General features: G+C 49.6%; 1 protein-coding gene across 14 annotated transcripts in view; it reads left to right on the top strand.

The window, feature by feature from the left end:
• Positions 1–20,798, top strand: part of TNS3 (tensin 3) — a 308,545-nt gene that overhangs the window by 74,078 nt on the left and 213,669 nt on the right. For 12 of the 14 annotated variants that reach the window (XM_054559218.2, XM_054559216.2, XM_054559228.2 and 9 more), the window contains one exon: positions 1,156–1,193. The exons of the other annotated variants lie outside the window; for them this stretch is intronic. In XM_054559218.2, coding sequence (XP_054415193.1) covers positions 1,156–1,193 — 38 coding nt within the window. The remainder of the gene's footprint in view (positions 1–1,155; positions 1,194–20,798) is intronic. 14 annotated transcript variants of the gene reach the window in all.

The raw sequence follows: 20,798 nt of genomic DNA on the forward strand, positions 1-20,798 counted from the left end.
GTCGACACGCAGAGCTGGGATATGGGGCCCCTCTCCCTGACTTCCGATGTCTTGGTCTTCAGGTCCCACACACTTCTGCATGTGGACATTGCTTTCTAGTTTCAAAACAGGGTCCCTTGAAGGATTCCATTTGACCCATGATAGCTCCGTGGGAGGAAACAGAGACCCAGCTAGAGGGGCAGAGCCTGGATAGGAGGCTTTGGTCACTGTTCCCCAACCAAGTCTCTTTCCCTCCTCCCACAGCTGTCCCTGTGGGCTGGCAAACGTGGGGGAAGGGAGGGCATGTACCCGACGCTCCCTTGGAGCTGGCACAGGAGGCTGTGTTGGGATTATTAGGTGTTGTTGCTTCATTTCTCTTTCCCTGTCCTGCAAGGCCTGCCTGCAGCATGCTCGTGGTGCTCGTGGGGAGGTTTATGCCTCATCATCACAGCTGCAGCCTCTGGGCAGAAGGGCCTGTGAAATCCGCATTGGTTCCACCTCTGCATTGCATTGTTAGGGCCTCCGAAGGGACACAGGACTCGAAGGGACACAGGACTCGAAGGGACACAGGACTCGCTCCGTTCACACAATGGCCCCTCTGGAAGGATTCTCCTATAGGAATTTAGACATGAATTCAGTCTGACAGTCAGTTCTCAGGCGGGAAGTGGAAGCACTTCCGAAATCCAGATGCACGACTTTCTCACAAATTTAAAGGCTCCAATCCAGTCTTTCATGGACACTTTAAATTCTGATTCTTAAGGGGCATTTTCCAGTTTCTCTTCTTTTTTCAGGGATCAGCTATAATTTCTGGGCACACATGAATGCTTTCTGCTGCTGAAATTCACTATTCTTCTTTAGGGATCCAGTTTGGCTGGACGTACATACCCCTTGAAAAACCAATCTGCTCGTGACCCTGCTCCCAAGACATTCCTACCTGAGCCACCTGAGCTGTTGCTAACAGACAACAGTTGTAACTCTGCTCTTGCACACCACGTCCTCACTGCCTTCTGTCCACACTGCCGTGTGTCACATGTAAAAATCTCCCTCGTGCCAGAGAGAGGCCACCTATGGGATCTTCAAGCCAGAGACTTTGAAGGATTGAGAGGGTTTGAAGATGTAAGAATTCTTGCTAGAGAGACTGCTCGACACACATTCTTTCTCTCTTTTTTTTTCCAGCCTGCAAGTATTCCTGCCACAAGAAATGTGAAGCCAAGGTAAGCATTCCGTTGCTTTCCCGTGGGACTTTTTATAGCTGACTTGGCCTTCATTGAATGATATGTGTGGGGGGGCTTCTTTGGACTGCAGCCACGGAAAGAAAACTCTTTAGGAAAGCCAGGGCTGGGATACGGTGTATACTTTTCATCTCAAGGATGAACCAAAGAGCTTTGAAATCTACGGTTTTAATTATGGAAAATAATTCTTAAGAATGTGATTTCAGATAAGAATTCAATCGTTGTCCCCTGGCCACATCAACAGCTCCTTCTCAGTGGCACACTGTCCCTGGTTTCTCACTGCCTTGTCATACTGCCTCTCAGCGGAGAGAGGGCAGGAGCAGGGATGTCCAGGGCATTCCCCTGGCCTGGGGACTTTTCTGCCTCATTTTGGAGATAGTTGTGCATAGATGGATTGGGGTTTTCAGCTGCCATGGAAACCTGGGAACCCTGGAGTAAGGTTTAGTGATGTTCACTGAGGTTTGTGAGTCTCTGGAGAGGTTAAATTGCCCGAAGGCCTGTATGACCAAAGGAGGCCTGGCTATGTCCTGTTGGACTTAGGGTTTTGGTGAGTGGGGAAGTGAGGTGGCCTGGAAGTGCCGTGTGGGAAGTGACAGACACCCCAAGGAAGAAGCACATGGTTTTCTACCTTGTCTTGGTGCTCGCACCTTCAGATCTCCTGGGGATGGTGGCTGTACTTACGGAATCCCCAGGTATGATTTGGGTTTGCAGTCGGGGTGTCAGCAGTGTTTTGCCCTATCTACTGTTTGGCCCTGCCTATGGGGGCTCCGTAGGTGTCCTGACAGGTTGTCCCCATGGCTGTAGGTCCAGGGAAGAGGAGTTTTAGAGTCTTGGGATTTTGCTACTCTTACAGACCTCATGCATCAGCTGTTTTGATCATTTCCAGCCCTGCCTTGGGCTCCGAGTGGAAGGCTGTGCTGGAAGCTGACTTCATGTTACCATGAACTCACTGCGTGTGGGTCTGCTTTCCATGTGAGGACTAGGGGGGTTGGTTTCCCCGACACTCCCGATCTCAGGCATACACAAACACACACATGCATAAATACGCACATGTGCATGCACATAAATACACACGCACACAAACACATTTGTGCTCACACGCACACATGGATATGTGTGCACACAAATACACACACACACACAAAGTTGGAAGAACTAGACTAGTATAGCTCTATTTCTTTTCTCCCAAGAGACTTTTTAAAGTTTTCATTATGGAGAATGCTGAGCACGTGCAGGAGCAGAGAGGATGGCACAGGGCCTTGCTGCCCCCTTCCTGAACCCCAGACCAGCAGCCCCTGTGACCTGGCAACACCTCCTTGCTGGCTGCCTCCTCCAGATGTCACGTAGGGTGCACTTCTCGGGCCTCCTGGGGGCTGTGTGGAGTGCTTCTCCTCTTGCTTTCCACCCTGCTCTGGAGAGGGCTTCCCCTTTTCCAGAGGAGTAGGCGTTTCTTGTTCACACACTCCTAGGCGTAGCTGATTTCTGACCATGGTTTATTTGAAGTTTTTTGTCCACAGATAGGCTCCTTTCCTGGGGTGCTGGGCACCTTCAGTGGTGTGGGAGCAGTGCTTCTGAATGCAGTGGTGAGTGGGAAGATTGTACCTTTGGGGGAGCATTTCAGACTTGGAGAGCTTCCCCCTCCTCTAGGAGGACTGGGATGTGTTGTCCCTTAACCCTGTTGTGTGGTGCCTTTGTCCGCATTGCTTGCATCTCGGGTCAGCTGAGGAGTAGGAGGAGGGGGTGGGCTGCTTGTCCTGACACTGTTGTGGGCCCAGCCACCTCTGAGCTGCAGCCGCAGAGATGAGTCTGCTGTTGTTCCTTCCATTTCTTAAATGAAGCCTGTCGCCGGCTGCTTAAGGGATTGAATTCTTTGGTTCAAAGTGTATTCCAAAATCCTTAACTATCACTGAATATGGAATTTCTAACGGCAACCATCGGCAGTTTGCTGAGGGATGGATAAGCTCCTATTCCTATCAGATCACAGTGTGGGGAACTATATCCGTGTTCATTTTTTTTTTATAATAGCTTTTAACTGCAGGGGAGAAAGCCACTGGCAATAACAAAGCACCTTCTCATTCCAAAAATATAATGCCGTCGTTGTTGGGGATATGAGGGCCATAACTCCCCAGCTGCTTCTGCAGGGTACGCGGCTAAGGGAGCGGCTCGGTCTTCCAGGAACTGAATACGGCTGTGGCTTCTCCCACATTATTGCACTCGGCTTTTGAGTCCTTGATTACTGTGTTTACATATATCGCCCAGTGGGCTCCTTAGACGCTGCACTCAGATTGCTCAGGCAAGTATGAAGCCTTGGTTCAGCTCATAGGCTTTGTCTGGCATCAGACCCGAGACTGGGTGGTAGCGTGTGCTGTGTTAAACCCCCTCGATGGTGTTCCCCTCTGTGTGGGAGCACTTGTGCCTGTGTCTACAGGCTCCACACATGCCCTGGAGCATGTGGCTGGTGTGTGGTGGTGCTAAAGGCCACAGCTGTTGGTCTGCTGCTGTCAGTGACATTGTCACAGGCTCCTCCTGTCCAGGCCCTCAGAGCCCCTTCTGTGGCACTGACGATGTGGAGAAACCATCCTGCAGAAATGGGGACCGAGACAGCAGCTGGGGGCTCAGGCAGGGAGGCAGAGCCATCGTTGGGACATTTTGAGAAGCCCCAAAAGACTGCTGTCACTCTCTTCTTGAGCCATTGGACAGTATGTCCTCTCAGGCCAGGCCATGCAGCTCAGTGGGTAGGTGGAGGCAGAGACCTGGACTTGGATCCCAGTGGGGCTTTTTGTCTCCCAAAGCCTTTCTAGTTCCCCTTGCTATGGTCTTGATGTTTGTGTCTCCCCCAGATTCCTGTGTTGAAACCTGATCCCCAAGGTGATGGTAGCTGGAAATGGAGGCCTTTGGGGAGATGATTAGGTCGTGAGGGTGGAGTGTCTATGAATGGGATTAGTGCCTTTATAAAAGGGACCCCAGAGAGATCCCTTACCTCTTCTGCTATGTGCATACATGGCAAGAAGGCGTCCTCTATGAACCCTGAAAAGGGCCCACATCAGACACTGAATCTGCTGGTGCCTTGATCTTGTACTTCCCAACCCTAGAACCTTGGGAAGTATATTTCTGTTGTTTATAAGCCTCCCAGTATTTTGTTATAGCAGCCCACGTGGACTTAGATAGGCCCTGAGCCTCACTTTCTTCCTGCATAAAAAAAGTGAATAATAGTTTTCTATAATAAACAGAAAAGTAACTTTCTCTTAGCTGTTGGTTATGATAATACTTACTTAAGTTTCAGGGAAGTCAAATAATGTATGTACAATCACTTGAAAGTTTGGGATTTCAACTATTTTGCTTCCTGGAATGCAGTGCTTATTCATGTGAGCCACATGAGCTGTGTGGGCATCATGACTTGCTTTTTTCCTGGCTGTCACTTGACTTACCGGCAAGAGTGAAAAAAGAAGTACGAGAAATGAAGCAGTTGTAGGAAAGCAGATGTTGGGGAGGGGAGAAGAGGGAGGAAAGGGTGGCAGGTGGTGCCCCACTAAAGGAAATGAAAGGGAGGTTCTGTGGAGCTTAGGCAAGCAGATGGAGGCACGGGAATCCTATCCTTGAAACCTGCAGCCTGGCATCATGGTGAGATGCCTCTTCCGCCTCTGCCCACTTGCAGACACATTTGCTCCTTAGAGTTGCACTTTGTGTAGGGTATTGAGTATCATCTTGAATCATCAGAGGAGAATGTGTAGGGTATTGAGTATCATCTTGAATCATCAGAGGAGAAATAGACCTGCAGATAATTTTTTTGTAAACTTAAGACCCCATGTAGGGACCACATGCAGGAGTTAGTGAGGGGAACATGTGCAGGAGTAATGTTGGGGAGACGCCCTGCAGAGGGTCCCGATGCGCAGCTCCCCCTTTAATCCAGGAAAAACACAGAACCTCCTGCCACCTGGGCTCCAATGCTCTCAGACCCCCTGGCTCATCCTCAGCCTTTGCAGCCTGGCTGCGAAGGTCCAGCTTGCTGTTTCTCTCTCTGCACATGCCTCGGTTTGCACCCTTCTTCGATATAAAATACAGGAGTGCTGGTGTTGCCTCCTTGCTGAGTCTGTAGAAGGAGAATGCAGCAAGAGGAGAGAGGTCCCAGGCTCTGTCCAGCCTCTTGGCTCCTGCAGGTGGCCTCAGCGTCTTCTTCCGCTGTCCCTGTGCTCCGTCTGGGCAGTTGCCAAGCCAGGAGCCTTTCCCCGCTCTCCAGCTGGCTGCTTGAGGGAGAGAACTTTGTGATAGGCTTGCTGCTCTTTTTAAGCTGAGGCTACAGGAGGTCCTGGGGAAGTCAGCGGAACCTCCTGCTGCCCTCATTGCCTGCTGCCCTAGGGGCCTTTGCTGGGCTCTCCTATCAGGGATCCCCATGTCCTGGCTGCGGCTGATACAGGAGCTTTGTCACTTCCACCAGACAGGCCCAGGGCAAAGACTTGGTCCTCTGCCATGGAAAACACGGGACCTAGAGTTTATGGCTTCTTCAGAAACTGTCCCTAGACATTCATCCTGGGCGTCAACAGACGCTCAGGTGGCCTAACTGATAAGTTTCAACCATTAACTTCTGTCTGGCAGTTAACTTTCATCTTCAGATCACTCCTTTTCTCTGCATGCTAAGAGCCGCAGCTGCCGTGCAGTAGGATACGGGCCTGCTGAGTCCCAGGGATTGACCTGTCCAGCCCCCTCTCCCCATTGTCTGATGAAAAACCTCAAGACCCCAGGGAGGTAAAACAACTTACCTATTGTCACCTAGCTTCTGAGGCCCAGAATTCATGGGTGTTGCATTTCAAAGCTCTGATTTTTGCTGTTCCATGTGTTCTTTTTGGTGCTTTGCCATCTTCATGTATCAGAAATGGAGCTGAGGTTTGTGTGGGTGACTTTAGCCCACCTTGCTCGTATGCCTACAGAACCTACTATGCCTCTTGTGAACTCCAGCTCCAGGGCCAACTTCTCTAAAACACAAGATGAGCGTCTCTCCCGCTTGGCTTGGGGCTCACTCCTCCTGGGCTGCATTTCTATTTCTCTCTCATGAAATGATGCCTGAGAATTCTCTGACTCCCGCATGGCCCAGGGCTCTTCTTCCCCGTGAAGGCTCTGCTCATACATCCGTGGCATCTTGTCCGAGACTCCCAGTCCTCCCACGAGACAGTGAGCAGGGGCAGTATCTCTCCCCAATTCCCATAGCTCTTTGCAACCCTGCAGGGGCCTCGGCTGTCGCAGCTGTGTGTTTCTGTTTTGGACCTTCTCACCCGTGCACAAGGAGGGAGGCTGTGGGAGCTGCTGTTTTGCTGACCCTGAGCTCTTGGTTACTGCATTCTCTGAGCCTGTCTCACCTTCCATGTCCAGACCTTACCCTGTCTATGGCCCCAGAGCCTCCACTCTCCAGCATCCCACCAGCCAGCTCTGCTCTGCTTAGGGCAGGGGCCTGTCTTTCCTGCCAGGACACAGGGCACGGAGGCTGCAGACTCTCGTCCCCACCTTCAGCAGGGTTGGTGCTCCCTGGGCTCTTGGTGGAGGACGGAATCTGGTTGAAGCTCATTGCCACAGCTTTTAAGGTTGGAGTGTCAGCTTTGACCTCCCCAAAAGGTGTAAGTAGTGGCCTTTTTTCATATGGTCTTCACTAGGAATGAATGATCTGAATTTGTTAGTAACAAGGCTTAATAAATTCTTTCTCTCTTCCTTTCTCCTTTCCTTCCTTCCTTCCTTCCCTCTCTTCCTCCCTTTCTTTCCTTCCTCGCTTCCTCCCTTCCTCTCTTCCTCCCTTTCTCCTCTTCTTTCTTCCTCCCTTTCTTTCCTTCCTCCCTTCCTCCCTTCCTCTCTTCCTCCCTTTCTCCTCTTCTTTCTTTCTCCCTTTCTCTCTTTCTGTCTTTGTTTCTTCCCTCCATCACCCAGGCTGAAATGCAGTGGTGCGATCTTTCACAGCAACGTCCACCTCTTGGGTTCAAGGGATTCTTCTGCCTCAGCCTCCCAAGTAGCTGGGGTTATAGGCGTGTGCCACCACGCCTGGCTATTTTTTTCAGTTTTTATTTTTAGTAGAGACGGGGTTTCACCATATTAGCCAGGCTGGTCTCAAACTCCTAACCTCAAGTGATCCACCCACCTTGGCCTCCCAGAGTGCTGGGATTCTAGTGTGAGCCATTGAGCCCAGCCAGGACCAATACGTTTTTCATAACCAAAAGGAAAATCCCTGGCCCTGCGTGTAAAAGCTCTTTTGTTGTTTGTGAGTTCATCTCTTTCCTGCGCCTATTTCTACTCTTTACAATAGCTTCAGGAAGATGGTTACTCCCTCTGAACTCAGCTTCTTCATTTGAGCATAGGATTTTTAGGGATGTCATGAGATACATCTCTCCATGTCCAGCCTGTGCAGAAGGAATGCCATTCAGTCAGCGTTGCTGAGGGATCTGCAGGACCCTGCTGAGTGCTTTAGATATGCTCTGTCATTTACTCCTCACACTTCTCTCTGAGGAGGCTTGTTCTGCTCCCTCTTACAGGTGACAGGGCTGGGACCAAGCAGTTGCACCTCTTGCTAAAGCCTGCGATGGTCCTGCCCCAACTCACGCGGCCAGCACGGGCTCTGCCTCTCTCTGCCGTCTCAGTAAATGTTTACACGGGCGTCCCTTGTCCTCCCTCCCCACTTCTTGCTCTAAGGGTGGAGGCAGTTAATTTTTAAGCCAGCCAGCTCAGCAGACATTTCCTGAGTGTAGCTCTCAGCAGTGCACAGAGCTGGACCCAGATGCAGCATGCTGTCCACAGGGAGCTTCTGTCTGCAGCCCCACAGGGCGAAGTGAGAGTCCGATTCTGCCAGATGATTGCAGGTCTCCACATATGTTTGCCAAGTGTTTGTGTGTGTGTGTGTTTTAATGTTTGACAGCTTTTAAAATGGTTTTTAAAATTAGAAGATGTGATTTTTAGAGCAGTTTCAGATTTGCCGCAAAATTGAGGGGAAAGAACCGAGGGCTCACACACACGTGCTTACATGTTCACACGCATGCATATTCACGCACAGAGACACACACTCTCCTGCCGTCAGCATCGCCGCACCAGAACAGCACGTTTGTTAGAATTGATGAACCAGTATTGATGAGTCCACAGTCTAAGTTAGGGCTCACTCTGGGTGTTGTACATTCCATGGGTTTGGACAGGTGCATCATAAGTCACATCCACCATGACAGTACCGTATGGAGTAGTTTCGCTGCCCTAGAAATCCTCTGTGCTGCGCTTCTCTCTCCTGCACCCCGGCAGCTGCTGACCTTTTCACTGTCTTCATAGTGTTGCCTTTTCCAGAATGCCATAGGGTTGGAATCATACATGTGTAGCCTTTTCAGATGGGCTTCCTTCACTTGATAATATGCATTTAAATTTCTTCCCTGTCATTTCTTGGCTTGATAGCTCATTTCTTTTCAGCTGAATAACACTCTGTCGTCTGGATGTGCCACAGTTTACCCTCTGTTCACCTACTGAAGGTGGGTACTGATCGGTGGCTTCCATATCTTTCTTTTTTGCTAGTTGTCACTACTGTCTGAAGAACCATGAAGCATCCTTAAATTCTGCTCTTTTTGAGGACACTTTTATTCCTTTTCCTGTAAGATCCCTTTTCTGGTAGGCTGTCCTCACCAGTCTTTGTTGACTCATTTTAATTAGATAGTCACTTTACACATTAACACCTTACTAGAGGCATGTTTATACCTGTGTCTCTTTTTCTACTGGGAACTATTATTCCTGACTCCCAGAGTCTGGGGAGTGGCCCCACTGTGTGAATCCCGCCAGCCAAAGCCACGGTGTGGGCTCTAGGCTCACTCTCAAAGTCAGCAAGCCACGTTTGGCTTTTCATGTCAGCACAGTTATACTTTGTACAAAAGAATTAAGGTTTCTAAATCCCTAATAATCTAAGCCTCAATCAGAGGCATTGATTGTGGACTTCTAGGCCTTTCTTGGACTCGAAGGTGGCCAGCAGGACCAAGCCACTGTCAACTAAGGAAGTGCGTCAGCCGGGCGACACCAGCTGCCAGCAGCTCGGGGCCTTGCCCTGTGGGGCTCTGCTCCTTGCACTGTCTCGGCATCTGCGGGGCTTTATGGTGACCCTGCTGGCATTCCACAGGCTGGGAAGTCACTGGGTTCACCATTTTACACCAGAGGAAACAGGTCTTTGAAACTGGTGGTGACCTTTGGCCGGGCTGACGGGACCATGTTGACTGTCTGGTTATGAGTGTAGTTCTCGCCCTGTGATGGCAGGTTTGTTTTTTAGTGTGGCATAAGTGTAAGCTATATTTGTGTAGGAAGTCCTAGCCCTGCCTCAAAAAGAGGCCAAAAGAGAATTATAATCTTTTGAAACAAGATATTTGTTTTAAATAAATAATATAATTTTAAAATGTATCCTGTGTTTTCTTTGAATCATCAGTTTTCATTCCATATTGTGTTGTAACAGATGAAACAACACACACCTGGAATGAATCTGCACCTATTTGCCACATCATTTTAACTACACGGCCAGTAACCTAATTAGCAGCCCTGCAGCCAGCATCTGTGTCTGTCTCCTGGGCAGGAGGCTAGAAGGTGCAGCCGGAGGGAGAATGTGGGTCCCTGCGTCCTGCACGTGGCTCAGGCCAGGCCTGTCTGTCTTGACTCTCGGCATCTGTGAAATGAGGGTAACTTTCCATGGCACTGTGGTTACATGAGAGTGTAGGAGGCTGTTGGCAAGGGCACCCCGTGGCTGCAAGTGTGTTTTATTGATTAAACTAGGGCTTTTGAGGTGCCCTGGAAATCTTCTTCTGAACCCCACCTCTGTGTCTTTTGACCAGTTCTAACCTGAGAAAGAAGCGCTCCCTGCAGACCCTCCATTACTTGAGAAATAATTTGGGCAAGCGTGCTGTTGGTTAAGGTTCACTCCCCACCTCCACCCTGCGGGATGTTGTTGGGTGTCTGTTTACCAGGGGTGTCATGGAGGAGAGAAGGGGCCAGCTGACCTCATGCAGCCAGGCTCTGATGACAGAGTGGGACACCCAGAGAAGATGAGGCCCCTGAATTCAAAACAGATGCCACTTTCATGGTGACAATAATGAATGTTTGAGTGACTGCCCTGACTGGGTCAGACAGACCACGGTGGGGAACCCGGTCCTGGAGGGAGCCCCATATAGCTCGAGGGGCAGGGGACAGAGCAGCAACGCCAGGCATCCATGGGCACACGTCGCTCCAGTGTAAACAAAAACAAAAGAAAAGAGCACGCGGTGAACATTTCCTGCTCCGTGTGTGTGTGTGTGTGCTCCATACGTGAAACTCTGTACTAGGTGATTACTTATTTTCTCTTGCCTGGCCTCTTTGGGAGAGCAGAAGTACAAAATGGAAATTTGCATGTGTAGCTCTCAGAAGCAGCTTCTGAAACTGTGAGGACTCATAAAAGAGAAGAATGAATAACAGACCTGGGTCTGGATCCTGACTCTGCTTTGTCTTACCCATGTGACCTTGGGCTTCAGTTTCTTCCTCCATAAAACAGGAATTAACCCCTACTAAGAGGACTGCTGAGAATTGAATTCAACGGCCCCCCAAGCACAGGGCCTGGTGGCTTCTGCAGGAGTGCTCTTTTCCCTTTTTAATACCTTAATCTGCATCATTGTATTAGGAGTCACTGTAGATGTCTACAGTGTCAGTTGCTGGAAACTACTCTTTCTGCAGTTGTGGTACTGACGCTAGTAGATTTATTTCATGAAATGTTGCCTACCGCTAGCATAAATCACTATGCATTTTATTTATTAACTGTTAAAGGACAAGAAAGTATATATATTTCCTAAATTTTCTTCTGAGAATGGGATCTGCTTTTTTAAGCAAACAAATTCCATTTAGTAGGCTTAATTAGTGCCTCAGACTTAGCCTGGGCCCACCTGAAAGTGGTTCCATATGGCTAATGGCAGAGCCGTGGGCTTCATATTTTCTGACACTGGAATCCAAGTGCCTCTTGCTCAATGCTGCCTTGGTTCTGGCCAGCTCTGTGAACTTTCCCCTAACTGGCTGCCCTTCTTTCTACTCCCCCCAACCTCCTGCATTTGCACAGGCTCACCCTGCCTTGGCTCACCCTGCCTTGGCTCACCCCACGGAGGACTTCCGTAGTCCTGGCCCACATCGCTGCAGCCACGGTGTCTGGGCCTAGGGCAGAGCTGGGTGCTGCAGGTGTCCCTGCCTGCTTGGTCTTGGGCTTCTAATGTGATTTCCCACAAGCCCCTGACGAGCAGGTACAGATACATCCCCAGCCCTCCACCTCTCTCACCTGTGTCTGGCGTTCTGTACTGCGTGTGCGTGGACTCTCCCACTCAGCCTCTGTTTGCGTTGGCCACCATCGCTTTTACTCCCGCTTCTCTTGAAACAGGTTCTGGCCGGTGGTGTGCAGATGAGGGTTTATACCCTGCTGGGGGTGCAGCGGGCTGATTGGCAGCCTCTGCTGATTCCCCTGGTGGAAATACCTCCCCTCCCCCCGCCTGCTTCCAAGCTACCAGCCTGACATTAATCAGCTTGAAACACTCCTGCAAATGCCCTGTTCGGCTCCAGCACCTCCTGCCCATCAGCTCTGGTCACAGGCGAAACGTCCCTCCTTCCACACATGTGGCCCCAGGCGCTCTTTCTGCTGATGACTCTGGCTGCCATCTGCAGGAGCCCTTGGCCCCTTTCTAGAAGACCCCAAACTCTGTATTCCCCTGTGTGAGCTCACATCCTGTTCAGTGATGTCCTTTTTCTGACGTGCTTTTCTTACTACCCCTTTTTTCAGACCACCATTCAGTTTGTGAACGGCTCAGAGTCTATAATGTATGCTTCCTCCCATTATCCTGTCACCCCGCCTCCAGGCTCACTGGGGTCCTCTCCGCTCCTCAATCCAGGGCCTCTTCACCTCTGGGCTTCTGGGCTGGGCAGCATCGGGGCCTCTCCCCAGCCCTGCGGCACCGTGTGCTCCTTTTGAATCACAGCTCTTCCTCTCTGACCCTGACTCTGGCTCTGTCCAGGTTAGAAATCCACTTCTCATAATGTGTGTGGTTTCGTCCACTGCTCTCCTGAGTGGTCTGTCCTTACCCTTCCCTCTGCTGAGATGGAGGAGGAAGGTGTGCTGCAGTTGGGGAGCTGCAGAACAGCCTGTTCTCTTTTAATGTTTAGACACCATATGCAGTGCATCTTTTTAAAATTTCTACTACGGTCATTCTTCCACATGGATGCCACCCACCCTGGCATCTAGCAATGTCATCTCTGCAGAAGCTTATCTCCGGGACTTTCTGGCAGTCCTGGGCCCTGGCTCTGGCTGGGAGACTGCATTCTGGCTCTGAGTGTAGGTTCTGGCTCTGAGTGTAGGTTCCCAGTGGGATCTTGTTCCTGAGGCCTCTCTATGGCCCGTTCAGACTCAGGTTTTCCAGAGCCTGAGTTCAGGCTGGGAGAGGTGCTGGAAGCCCTCCCCTGTTGGGACATAACCATTCCTGTCAGGCTAGGAGACACCTCTGCAGGCCTCGTCCTCAGGGCGGGGGCTGTGGCCCTGTGCCCACCATACTTCCAGACACCCCACTCTGTCTTGTGCAGCCCCTGCCCCAGACACTGCCCTCTCATGTTGTCAGCATGTGTGTCCGTGAGTCTCAGCCCCCTAAACCACAGGACAGGCACTTAGTTGATGTGCGGCACTGAAGCCTGTGCTCTCTGGCGACCGCACCAGTGTTGCTGTGCATGTGCCTTCACGCCTCTCGTTGAGACATGGCTTCATGTTCCATGGGGAGGAGAACGTTTCTAATCAAACCTCTGGCTTTATTTTTGTGGGGCTACTTCTGAAGGATAGGTTTCCTAGTAAAGCCCCCATTTCTTCTCTTTTTCAGCCACATTTTTATCAGCGGGGCCAAAACCCATAACGAAGCATTCAAATCCCCACCTCCAGATTTTGAATTGTGAAATAAAACTTGTTTCACCATGGGTTTCCCCTTCCCCCCTTTTGTAAAGCAGTTAATTTTAGGCAGGGATTCAGGAAGTGCCTGCTCCCATTTTCTGCCAAGCACAGAAATAGCTTGCGGGGCGCCCTCTCTCCGCTTCCCGGGAGCAGCTGGCGGAGTTCATTTTTGTGTGTTTCTAGGCATTTCAACTCCTGCCTTTCTGCGCACTGTGTGTGTGTCCGTGCACCCTCAACTCCAAATTACCCTGGAACTTTCCGAAGCCCGCAGGCTTCCCTTCTGTTCTTAATAAAGCGGTGTGCAAGGATCTGAGCTGTTAACCCTCTTTTATCACTGGAAACTGCCCCCTGTTCAGAAGGTCTTTAGAATAATAAACTCACAACTGCATCTTTCAGGGGAGGTGGAGTGGATAGAATGGCTGAATGGTTGCAATACTGTGATGTGAGAAATTCTGCTTTCAGAATCTTTATCTAAAACCTTTCGTTTTTTCAGAGGTTTCTTTACTTCTAAAAAGCATTTGGAGGGGAGTTGATTGAACCTTAGGAGGTTGGTTAGAAAGCTTAGTGCTGCCCAGCAAGAGCTGGGGTGGCCCAACCTTGAACAATGGGTGGGGTCAGTAGGAAGCAGACTTGTGGGCGTTTTAAAGGTAGACCTGTTAGGATTGGCGTACCCACCCGGTGGGTCAGAGGCATGGCTCGTGAGTAATCCTTAGGTTTTGAATTTGAGACACTGGGCAGAGAGGAATGCCATTGGCAGGATTTTGTGAACAGGTGTGGAAGTTTAGCTTTAGACCTGCAGGAACCTGTTTAGTTTTCATGGAATATGTTTATGTGGACATTAGAGTTAAGTGGAATGCCATTATCAAGATTTTGTGAACAGGGGTGGCAGTTTAGCTTCAGACCAGCAGGAACTAGTTTGGGTTTCATGGAGTATGTTTATGTGGACATTAGAGTTGGCCAGTTGGCCATTTGCAGCCCAGTGCTTAATTTTAAAAGATTCAATAAGTTGTGAACTCTTAGGGTTTCTCACGTTTTCTTTTCTTGTCAGCTTTCTTTTTTTTTTTTTGTTTTGTTTTGAGATGGAGTCTTGCTCTGTTGCCCAGGCTGGAGTGCAGTGGCGCGATCTTGGCTCACTGCAAGCTCTGCCTCCTGGGTTCACGCCATTCTCCTGCCTCAGGCTCCCAATTAGCTGGGACTACAGGCGCCCGCCACCACGCCCGGCTATTTTTTTTTTTTTTTGTATTTTTAGTAGAGACAGGGTTTCAGCGTGTTAGCCAGGATGGTCTCGATCTCCTGACCTCGTGATCCACCCGCCTTGGCGTCCCAAAGTGCTGGGATTACAGGTGTGAGCCACCGCGCCCGGCCTCTTGTCAGCCTTCTTTAGATCAAAGGACAGTTGGTAAAACCCAAACTATTCATCATGTGATTCTTAAACACTCTTGCCAAAATGTATTTTAGGGAAAATTTCTCTGGTGCCTACCTTTGTGGAATTTACCATTTTCTTCCCTGAATAACTGTTGTATGTTTGTAACTTTTCTTTCATTTTAAACTGAATTTCGAAGACAACTACTAATTCTTTCTCATCTCCGAGTGCCCTGAAGTGTGATATTTGATATGCCATTCTGCAATGAATGAATGAATAAGAGGTTGAGACAACTGACCCAAAGTTTGGAGAAGTGACCAGCTCATTTATTTGTGCTATTCCTTTTCTTTACGGATGACCACTGAACATTGACTGTCAGAGCTCTGCGCTTCACTCTGGAGGGCGGTTTTATTCGAGATCCTGCGATCGCCTCCCTAGGGGTGACCACTTCCTCTGCCTTGTCATTAGCAACAGGTCAGTGGAAGCCAGGGCTTGATGTGAAGAGCCTGCTATTGATTTCATATGGAAACCTCAGATGCTGCAGACCCCCAAGAAGTAGGAGCTGGGGGTGGCATTAGCTGATATCATCGCCCGAGGCTCTGCTCCCTGTGAGCTCAGTGCCGTTCTGATGAATGGGCCTCGGCTCTCACAGGCAGTGGGAGCTCCTCCTGCTCCAGAGCTCCGTGACCGGAACCCCGCCTTTCTCAGCATGAGGCTGGCGTGGTTGAAAATACAAACAGCTGCTTGCCTGCTCCCTGGTGGATGTGGGGCCCACCCCTCATTTTAAAAGCCTCTGAAAACTGTGCTTTGTTTTAGTGTTACTGCCTCCTTGGAGCTTTTCCTTTGAAATAAGAAGAGGGTATTACAAAATCACAGGAGGAGAGGGTCATAACATTTCTGTGCTCGTCTCTTGAAGCGGAAATAAAAGCACATCTTACCTGTGTGTCTCCTGAAGAAGGGGCCTTGCCACTGGGCCTTGAGGCACAGGCACCTGCCCAGGAGGAGGTGGGCAGGTGGTTTTCCAGGCAGAGGGAGCAGCCTGGGCTGAGGCTCACAGATGGGAGGTGGGGTTAGGCAAGGGAGTTGAGCCTGGACTATGTTGTCTGCAGGTGAGGACAGAGGAGAAGAAGAGATCAGGTGTGGGGAGCTGACAGTGCCAGGCCCTGGAATCTACCATGCGGCAGGCGGGGCGGCCTGCCAACGTGCGGCTGTGTCCTCCATGAAGGCCTGTGCACCAGGCACATGGGCCCCAAACCCAGCTTTCCTGCTGCTGGCCAAACAGAGAGCTGTGGTGAGGGGCTGCCCCCACTATGGGGTGGCCAGAGCTACGACAGAAAGCCAGCGTAGGGTGGACATGAGATGATGACTCCCTGTCATTCGTGAGTGGGATTAGGAGTCACTGGCACACAGTTGGAAAGGGAGCCATTTCTGGCGCCAATAATTAAGGTCCCCATTCAGTAGGCCCATACAGCTTCTTCAGAGTCAGGTATTTTAACTTGTATGTTAAACATGAATAAATCAAAGCAAAATCAAAAAGCGTTCCTTCATTTGCTTAGACTACCAGTTGAGTGTTTTAGAATGTTCATGGTGTCAGGCATGGCATCCGGACCCGTCCTTCCAGGAGCCTGTAGGATCGCTCTCAGAACTGGCTGTGATTGATGGGGCCATGCACACATCAACATGAACCCGGGGCCATCTCTGTAGGACATGACTCTCGGGTTTCACCGTCCCAGTCAGGCCTGTGGTCTTGGGCGCTGGTTCCTTCCTGCCTTCCTTCAGGTGAACAGGGCGGGGCGAGGGACATGTCTGTTTTGCCCCTGGTTAAGTATTATCATGAATCAGTATCATTGCTGCAGCTTCATCATCAGAAAATTGTCCAGGAAATGCCTAGTCTGAACAATATGGAGTTTGTGTGTCAGGAGAGAGGCAAAGTCTGTATGGCCGAGATGGCCTTCGGTCACTATGTGTGGTCTGAGATGGCCTTCAGTCACTATGCTGCTGTCTTTGAAAGGCCGTGGGGTCCCTTTCACCCTCACTCCAATCTGACAGTGTATATTTGATATAGTCCCACTGTCAAGACTTTGCTATGAGCTTGAGGTTCACATCCACCCCACGACGTCGTATTATCCCTATTTCACAGAGGAGGAGGAAAATTGAGTTCACAGAGGACAGTCTCCGTAAATTCATCAGAGCCAGCTGGGAGAAGCGGAGGTCGTGCCCTAATTTCAGTCTCTGGATGCAAAGACAGAGCTTTTTCGGCTCTGTCCAGTCACTCTGGGGCTTGAAACAGTATATATACGGTTTAAAATACATGTTTGTTTAAAACCGAAGCTTACATTCAAGAACACCACATACCGTGCATGTTCAGCCTGATGCGTTTTTTGGTGAATCGCAGTGTAGATGGACGAGAGGCTGCCCCTCTGCCTCTCCGCCCACTGGCTGGTGTCCTGGGTCATGTCTGCCCGCCTCGTGGTGAAGCCACAGCCGCACTCTGTCAGCCTCTTGCTCCCACCATCGGTGGCTGAAATCTCATCTGTGACAGCTCATGGCCTCATTGCTGCTGTTGGCTTTTTCAAGTGCTGATTTTGAGCCCCTTTCCTCCACTTCCCGACACACAGCACTGAAGGATGGCATTCTGGTGCCTGACACACTCATCTGGGCATGCTGGGGATGTGCGCATTGCTGGGCACACTATTTCTGTTCCCTGTTGTTGCCTAACAAATCCCCTGTACACTCAGTGGCTGAAACCAACAAGCTGTGATGGATTCGTGAGCTGGCTGGGCAGTGCTTGCTTCATGTGGTGCTGACAGGGGGACAGGGGTGGCCAGAAGGTCACAAACGCCCTCATGCCCATTTCCAACGATTGGCACTGGGCACCTCGGTGCCCCCTTGTAGGTGTCTCCGTGCGGCTCTTCAGGCTTCCCTTCATTATGGGGGCTGGGCCCAAGAATGGGATGCTCTGGGCGAAGGTGGCAACTGCAGCTGTCGAAGGCCAGGCTTCGGAGTTCTGCCATATTCCACCACTCACAGCAGGCCACAGGGCAAACCCAGGATGAGCCTAGACTCAAGAGGAACAGGGACAGACTCTACCTCTTGATGGGGGAATGGCAGAGTTCCTTTACAGAAGACCCTGTGTGATGCCACCGTCTTTGAAAACACAACCTACTAAACTTACTCAGGCAATAGCATGCAGGGATGTTATTGTAGAGGTAATCATCAATCTCTTCTGATGAATTAAAATGTAAATTACTCACAAATGTCAGTGTCAGTACTTTATTACTTTATTATTAATTACAGGTGGCCAGTGAGAATTATAGGCTGATCAGATGTAGCTGGTGAGGAGTGCATGAGTTGGGACCTGGATTTTCCTTGTGGAAATGGATCCAGTAATGTTGATGCAGTTAAATCTTGGTCCTTGGCATTATAATGCTCTAGTAAAAAGACCGTTAAACAACTCAATACTGCCTTTTAATCTTTCTGCAATTAGGTTGGATTTATGATTTATGAGTTTTTCTTCTTGTTTTTTTTGCAAGCCATTAGCATTTTATCAATCACCAGATGTCCTCTTTCTCTTTTTAAAAAGATAAGGCGTAGGACTGTGGTAAGTGTTGGCCTTCAGGGGTCTGTGGACCCTGATTCTGCCTCTGCGGACCTCAGCTGCACCATGAGATGCTTGGCCTCCCTGCTCAGCCCTGGTCTTGTAAGACAGACTCACTGCAGGAAGGCGTTTGGGCCGCCGAGCGATCGTGTCCTGTGCCCTTTGCTGGGACTCGTGTATACAGCATGCAAGGGATCCTGAAAGTGCTTTTCAGCCGCTTCGAGAATCCTCTGGACATTGTTCCAACAAGAGGTTCACATTTGATTTCTGATCTGAGACAAATAATGGTGACATAATGGATACAAGATACTATGCTTTTGCTTTAAATCTATTATATTCCCTACCAGTGGTAACTTGTTTGCCTGAGGCCAGGGAAGGCCTGCTGGCCCTGCGTTGTGGGCCATGGGCCTCAACTGGGTAAAGGTAGCCAATGTCAAACAGCTACACAGCCTAAGTAAAGAATGAAAAAGAAGGTTCCAATAGGTTCAGCTAAGCCCATCTGGGATAGGGGCACAACTCTTTTGTATAAAAATTATTAGATTCCATAGAGTTGGATTGAAAGGGGAAACTGAGGCCCCCAGAGGTGAGGAGAGCCGAGACCAAGCCAAGATCAAGGACTGGGAAAGCCTGAGCCTTTCTTTTTTCGTTTTACTATGCCACAGACATGATCTTCACTAGCTGCTTGTTAACTGTAAGGAAAAATATAATGACCTGATGCTGGGAATTTTCCTTCTGTTTCTCTTCCGCTCCTGTCCCGTTCTCAGCCCACAGGCTGAGAAGGTTTAATTGCGTCTGCCGGGCGGGTGTTTTCTCATGGGGATTAGAGCAGACTAAATTGGGCTTTAACGCTTAGTGGGATAACAGAGCTTCCTGAGGAATGTGAACCTAATTAGGGATTCCAGGGTCAAGCCTGACAAAGGAGACACAGAAGCAAAGTTAGGGCGAGCTCTTGAAGGCAGCAAAGAAAGTTAATAAAGTCTCGAATGTCCTCATTTTGTACTGCCATTGTTTGTATAGATCTGCTGTTGTTTGCAGGCTTGTGTTGAAAGTCTGACCCTGGGCCTCTCTTCAACCCTCTACGTAGCCCCCTGTCCCCAGGCACCATTGGAAGAGCAGCCTTGAATGATGAGTAAGGCCACCTTCGGCATGTCAGGAGCCTCACTTGGGGGACCCAGCTCCTGTTGGTGTGCCCAGAACGTTCTGTGTCGACCTGACATCACCCGTCCTATCAGACCTTTGATTGTTAGTGCTGGGGGGTTGCATTTTGTTCCCCCAAATTCAAATGTTGAAGTCCAAATCCCCAGGACCCCAGAATGTGGCAGGATTTGGAGATAAGGTCTTTAAAGAGGTAATTAGGTTAAAATAGGGTCATTAGGGTGGGCCTAATCCAGTATGACTGGTGTCCTTAGAAAGACTGGGACACAGACACACACAAGGAACGGCCACGTGAGGACACGGGGAGAAGGTGGCCATCTGCAGGCCTGGGAGAGAGGCCTCAGGAGGAACCACCCTGCCCACATCTTCATCTCAGCCTCCTAGCCTCCAGGACTATGGGAGGATAAACGGCTGTGGTGTCAGCTGCGGTATGTTGTTACGGTAGCCGCCCCTCACTCGAACTAAGACTGTTGGTTATTTAAGCAGATAAATACTTTGGTCAGTGTCAGCACTGGGAATGAGGGGACTTTCCTTCTGTGATTATTCTCCTTACCCTGCCCTTATAATAAATAATAATAATGGTAATACAAACACATGAACAGTGTATCCTTTTTCAATCTTAACTAATGGGTGAATTAAAGATCTTGCTATTTTATTGATCCGTAACATACAATGTAAGAAGTCAAAGCTGTGGTATAATAGAAGTGGCCCTTCGTAAAAGCTCCACCCTCCTTGCAACCAGGCTGCTACTCCGTGTAGAGATTAGAGAAGAGTCCCAACCCCCAATTGTATCGTAAGGTCCTGGTGGTCAGCAAATATTTGGCGTCCATATCTGTTTTTCCCTGGCTAGTTCAGGGCCTCAGAGGTAGGTTACCTCTGACTGTTTTCATGACTTAGGAAAGAAAGTACTGCCATCTTGGCGTCATCGCGAAGTTTCTTTAAAAAGAATTGTTTTTGTAAAGATAAAATAAAAGTAAACTTCATTTCTGAGTCTTTGCAACTTATCTTAGCGTTAAAACTATTATGATTAAAGTAATTTTATGTATGATAGAACTTGTGCATAAGGTGATGTCTCTGTACTTGGCTTAACTCAGTGAATTGCTTTCTCCCTTGTCTGCAAGGTTTGGCAAGGTCAGTGGCTGGCCCGTTTGTCTCTACTCAGTTTCCACTTGTTTTGCACCTGAATGCTGGCCCAAGGATTGGCATTCGGTGGTGTGTGGTGTGTGTGCATTTGTGGAACGCGTTTCATTGCTGTGGGTTGGTACTGTTGGGCTGATTCTCCCCTCCAGAATCCTGACATCAACAAGGTTTGTCCAGGCCTGCTTGATACCAGAGTAGAGTAGAGACTTCACCTGTGGGCAGAATGATCTGGAGAACAAGCAGGAAGAAACGATTAGAGGAGCCAAGCCTCCAGGCTTTCCCTGTAGCCGCCGGATGTGTAAAAGCATGCTTGATACTTGAGGGTGCTCGCTTCAGTTCTTTTTTTTGTTTTTTCTTTTGAGACGGAGTCTTGCTCTGTCGCCCAGGCTGCTGTGCAGTGGCACGATCCCA

The sequence above is a fragment of the Pongo abelii genome, chromosome 6, assembly GCF_028885655.2.
Source record: "Pongo abelii isolate AG06213 chromosome 6, NHGRI_mPonAbe1-v2.0_pri, whole genome shotgun sequence".
Classification (NCBI taxonomy): Eukaryota; Metazoa; Chordata; class Mammalia; order Primates; family Hominidae; genus Pongo; species Pongo abelii.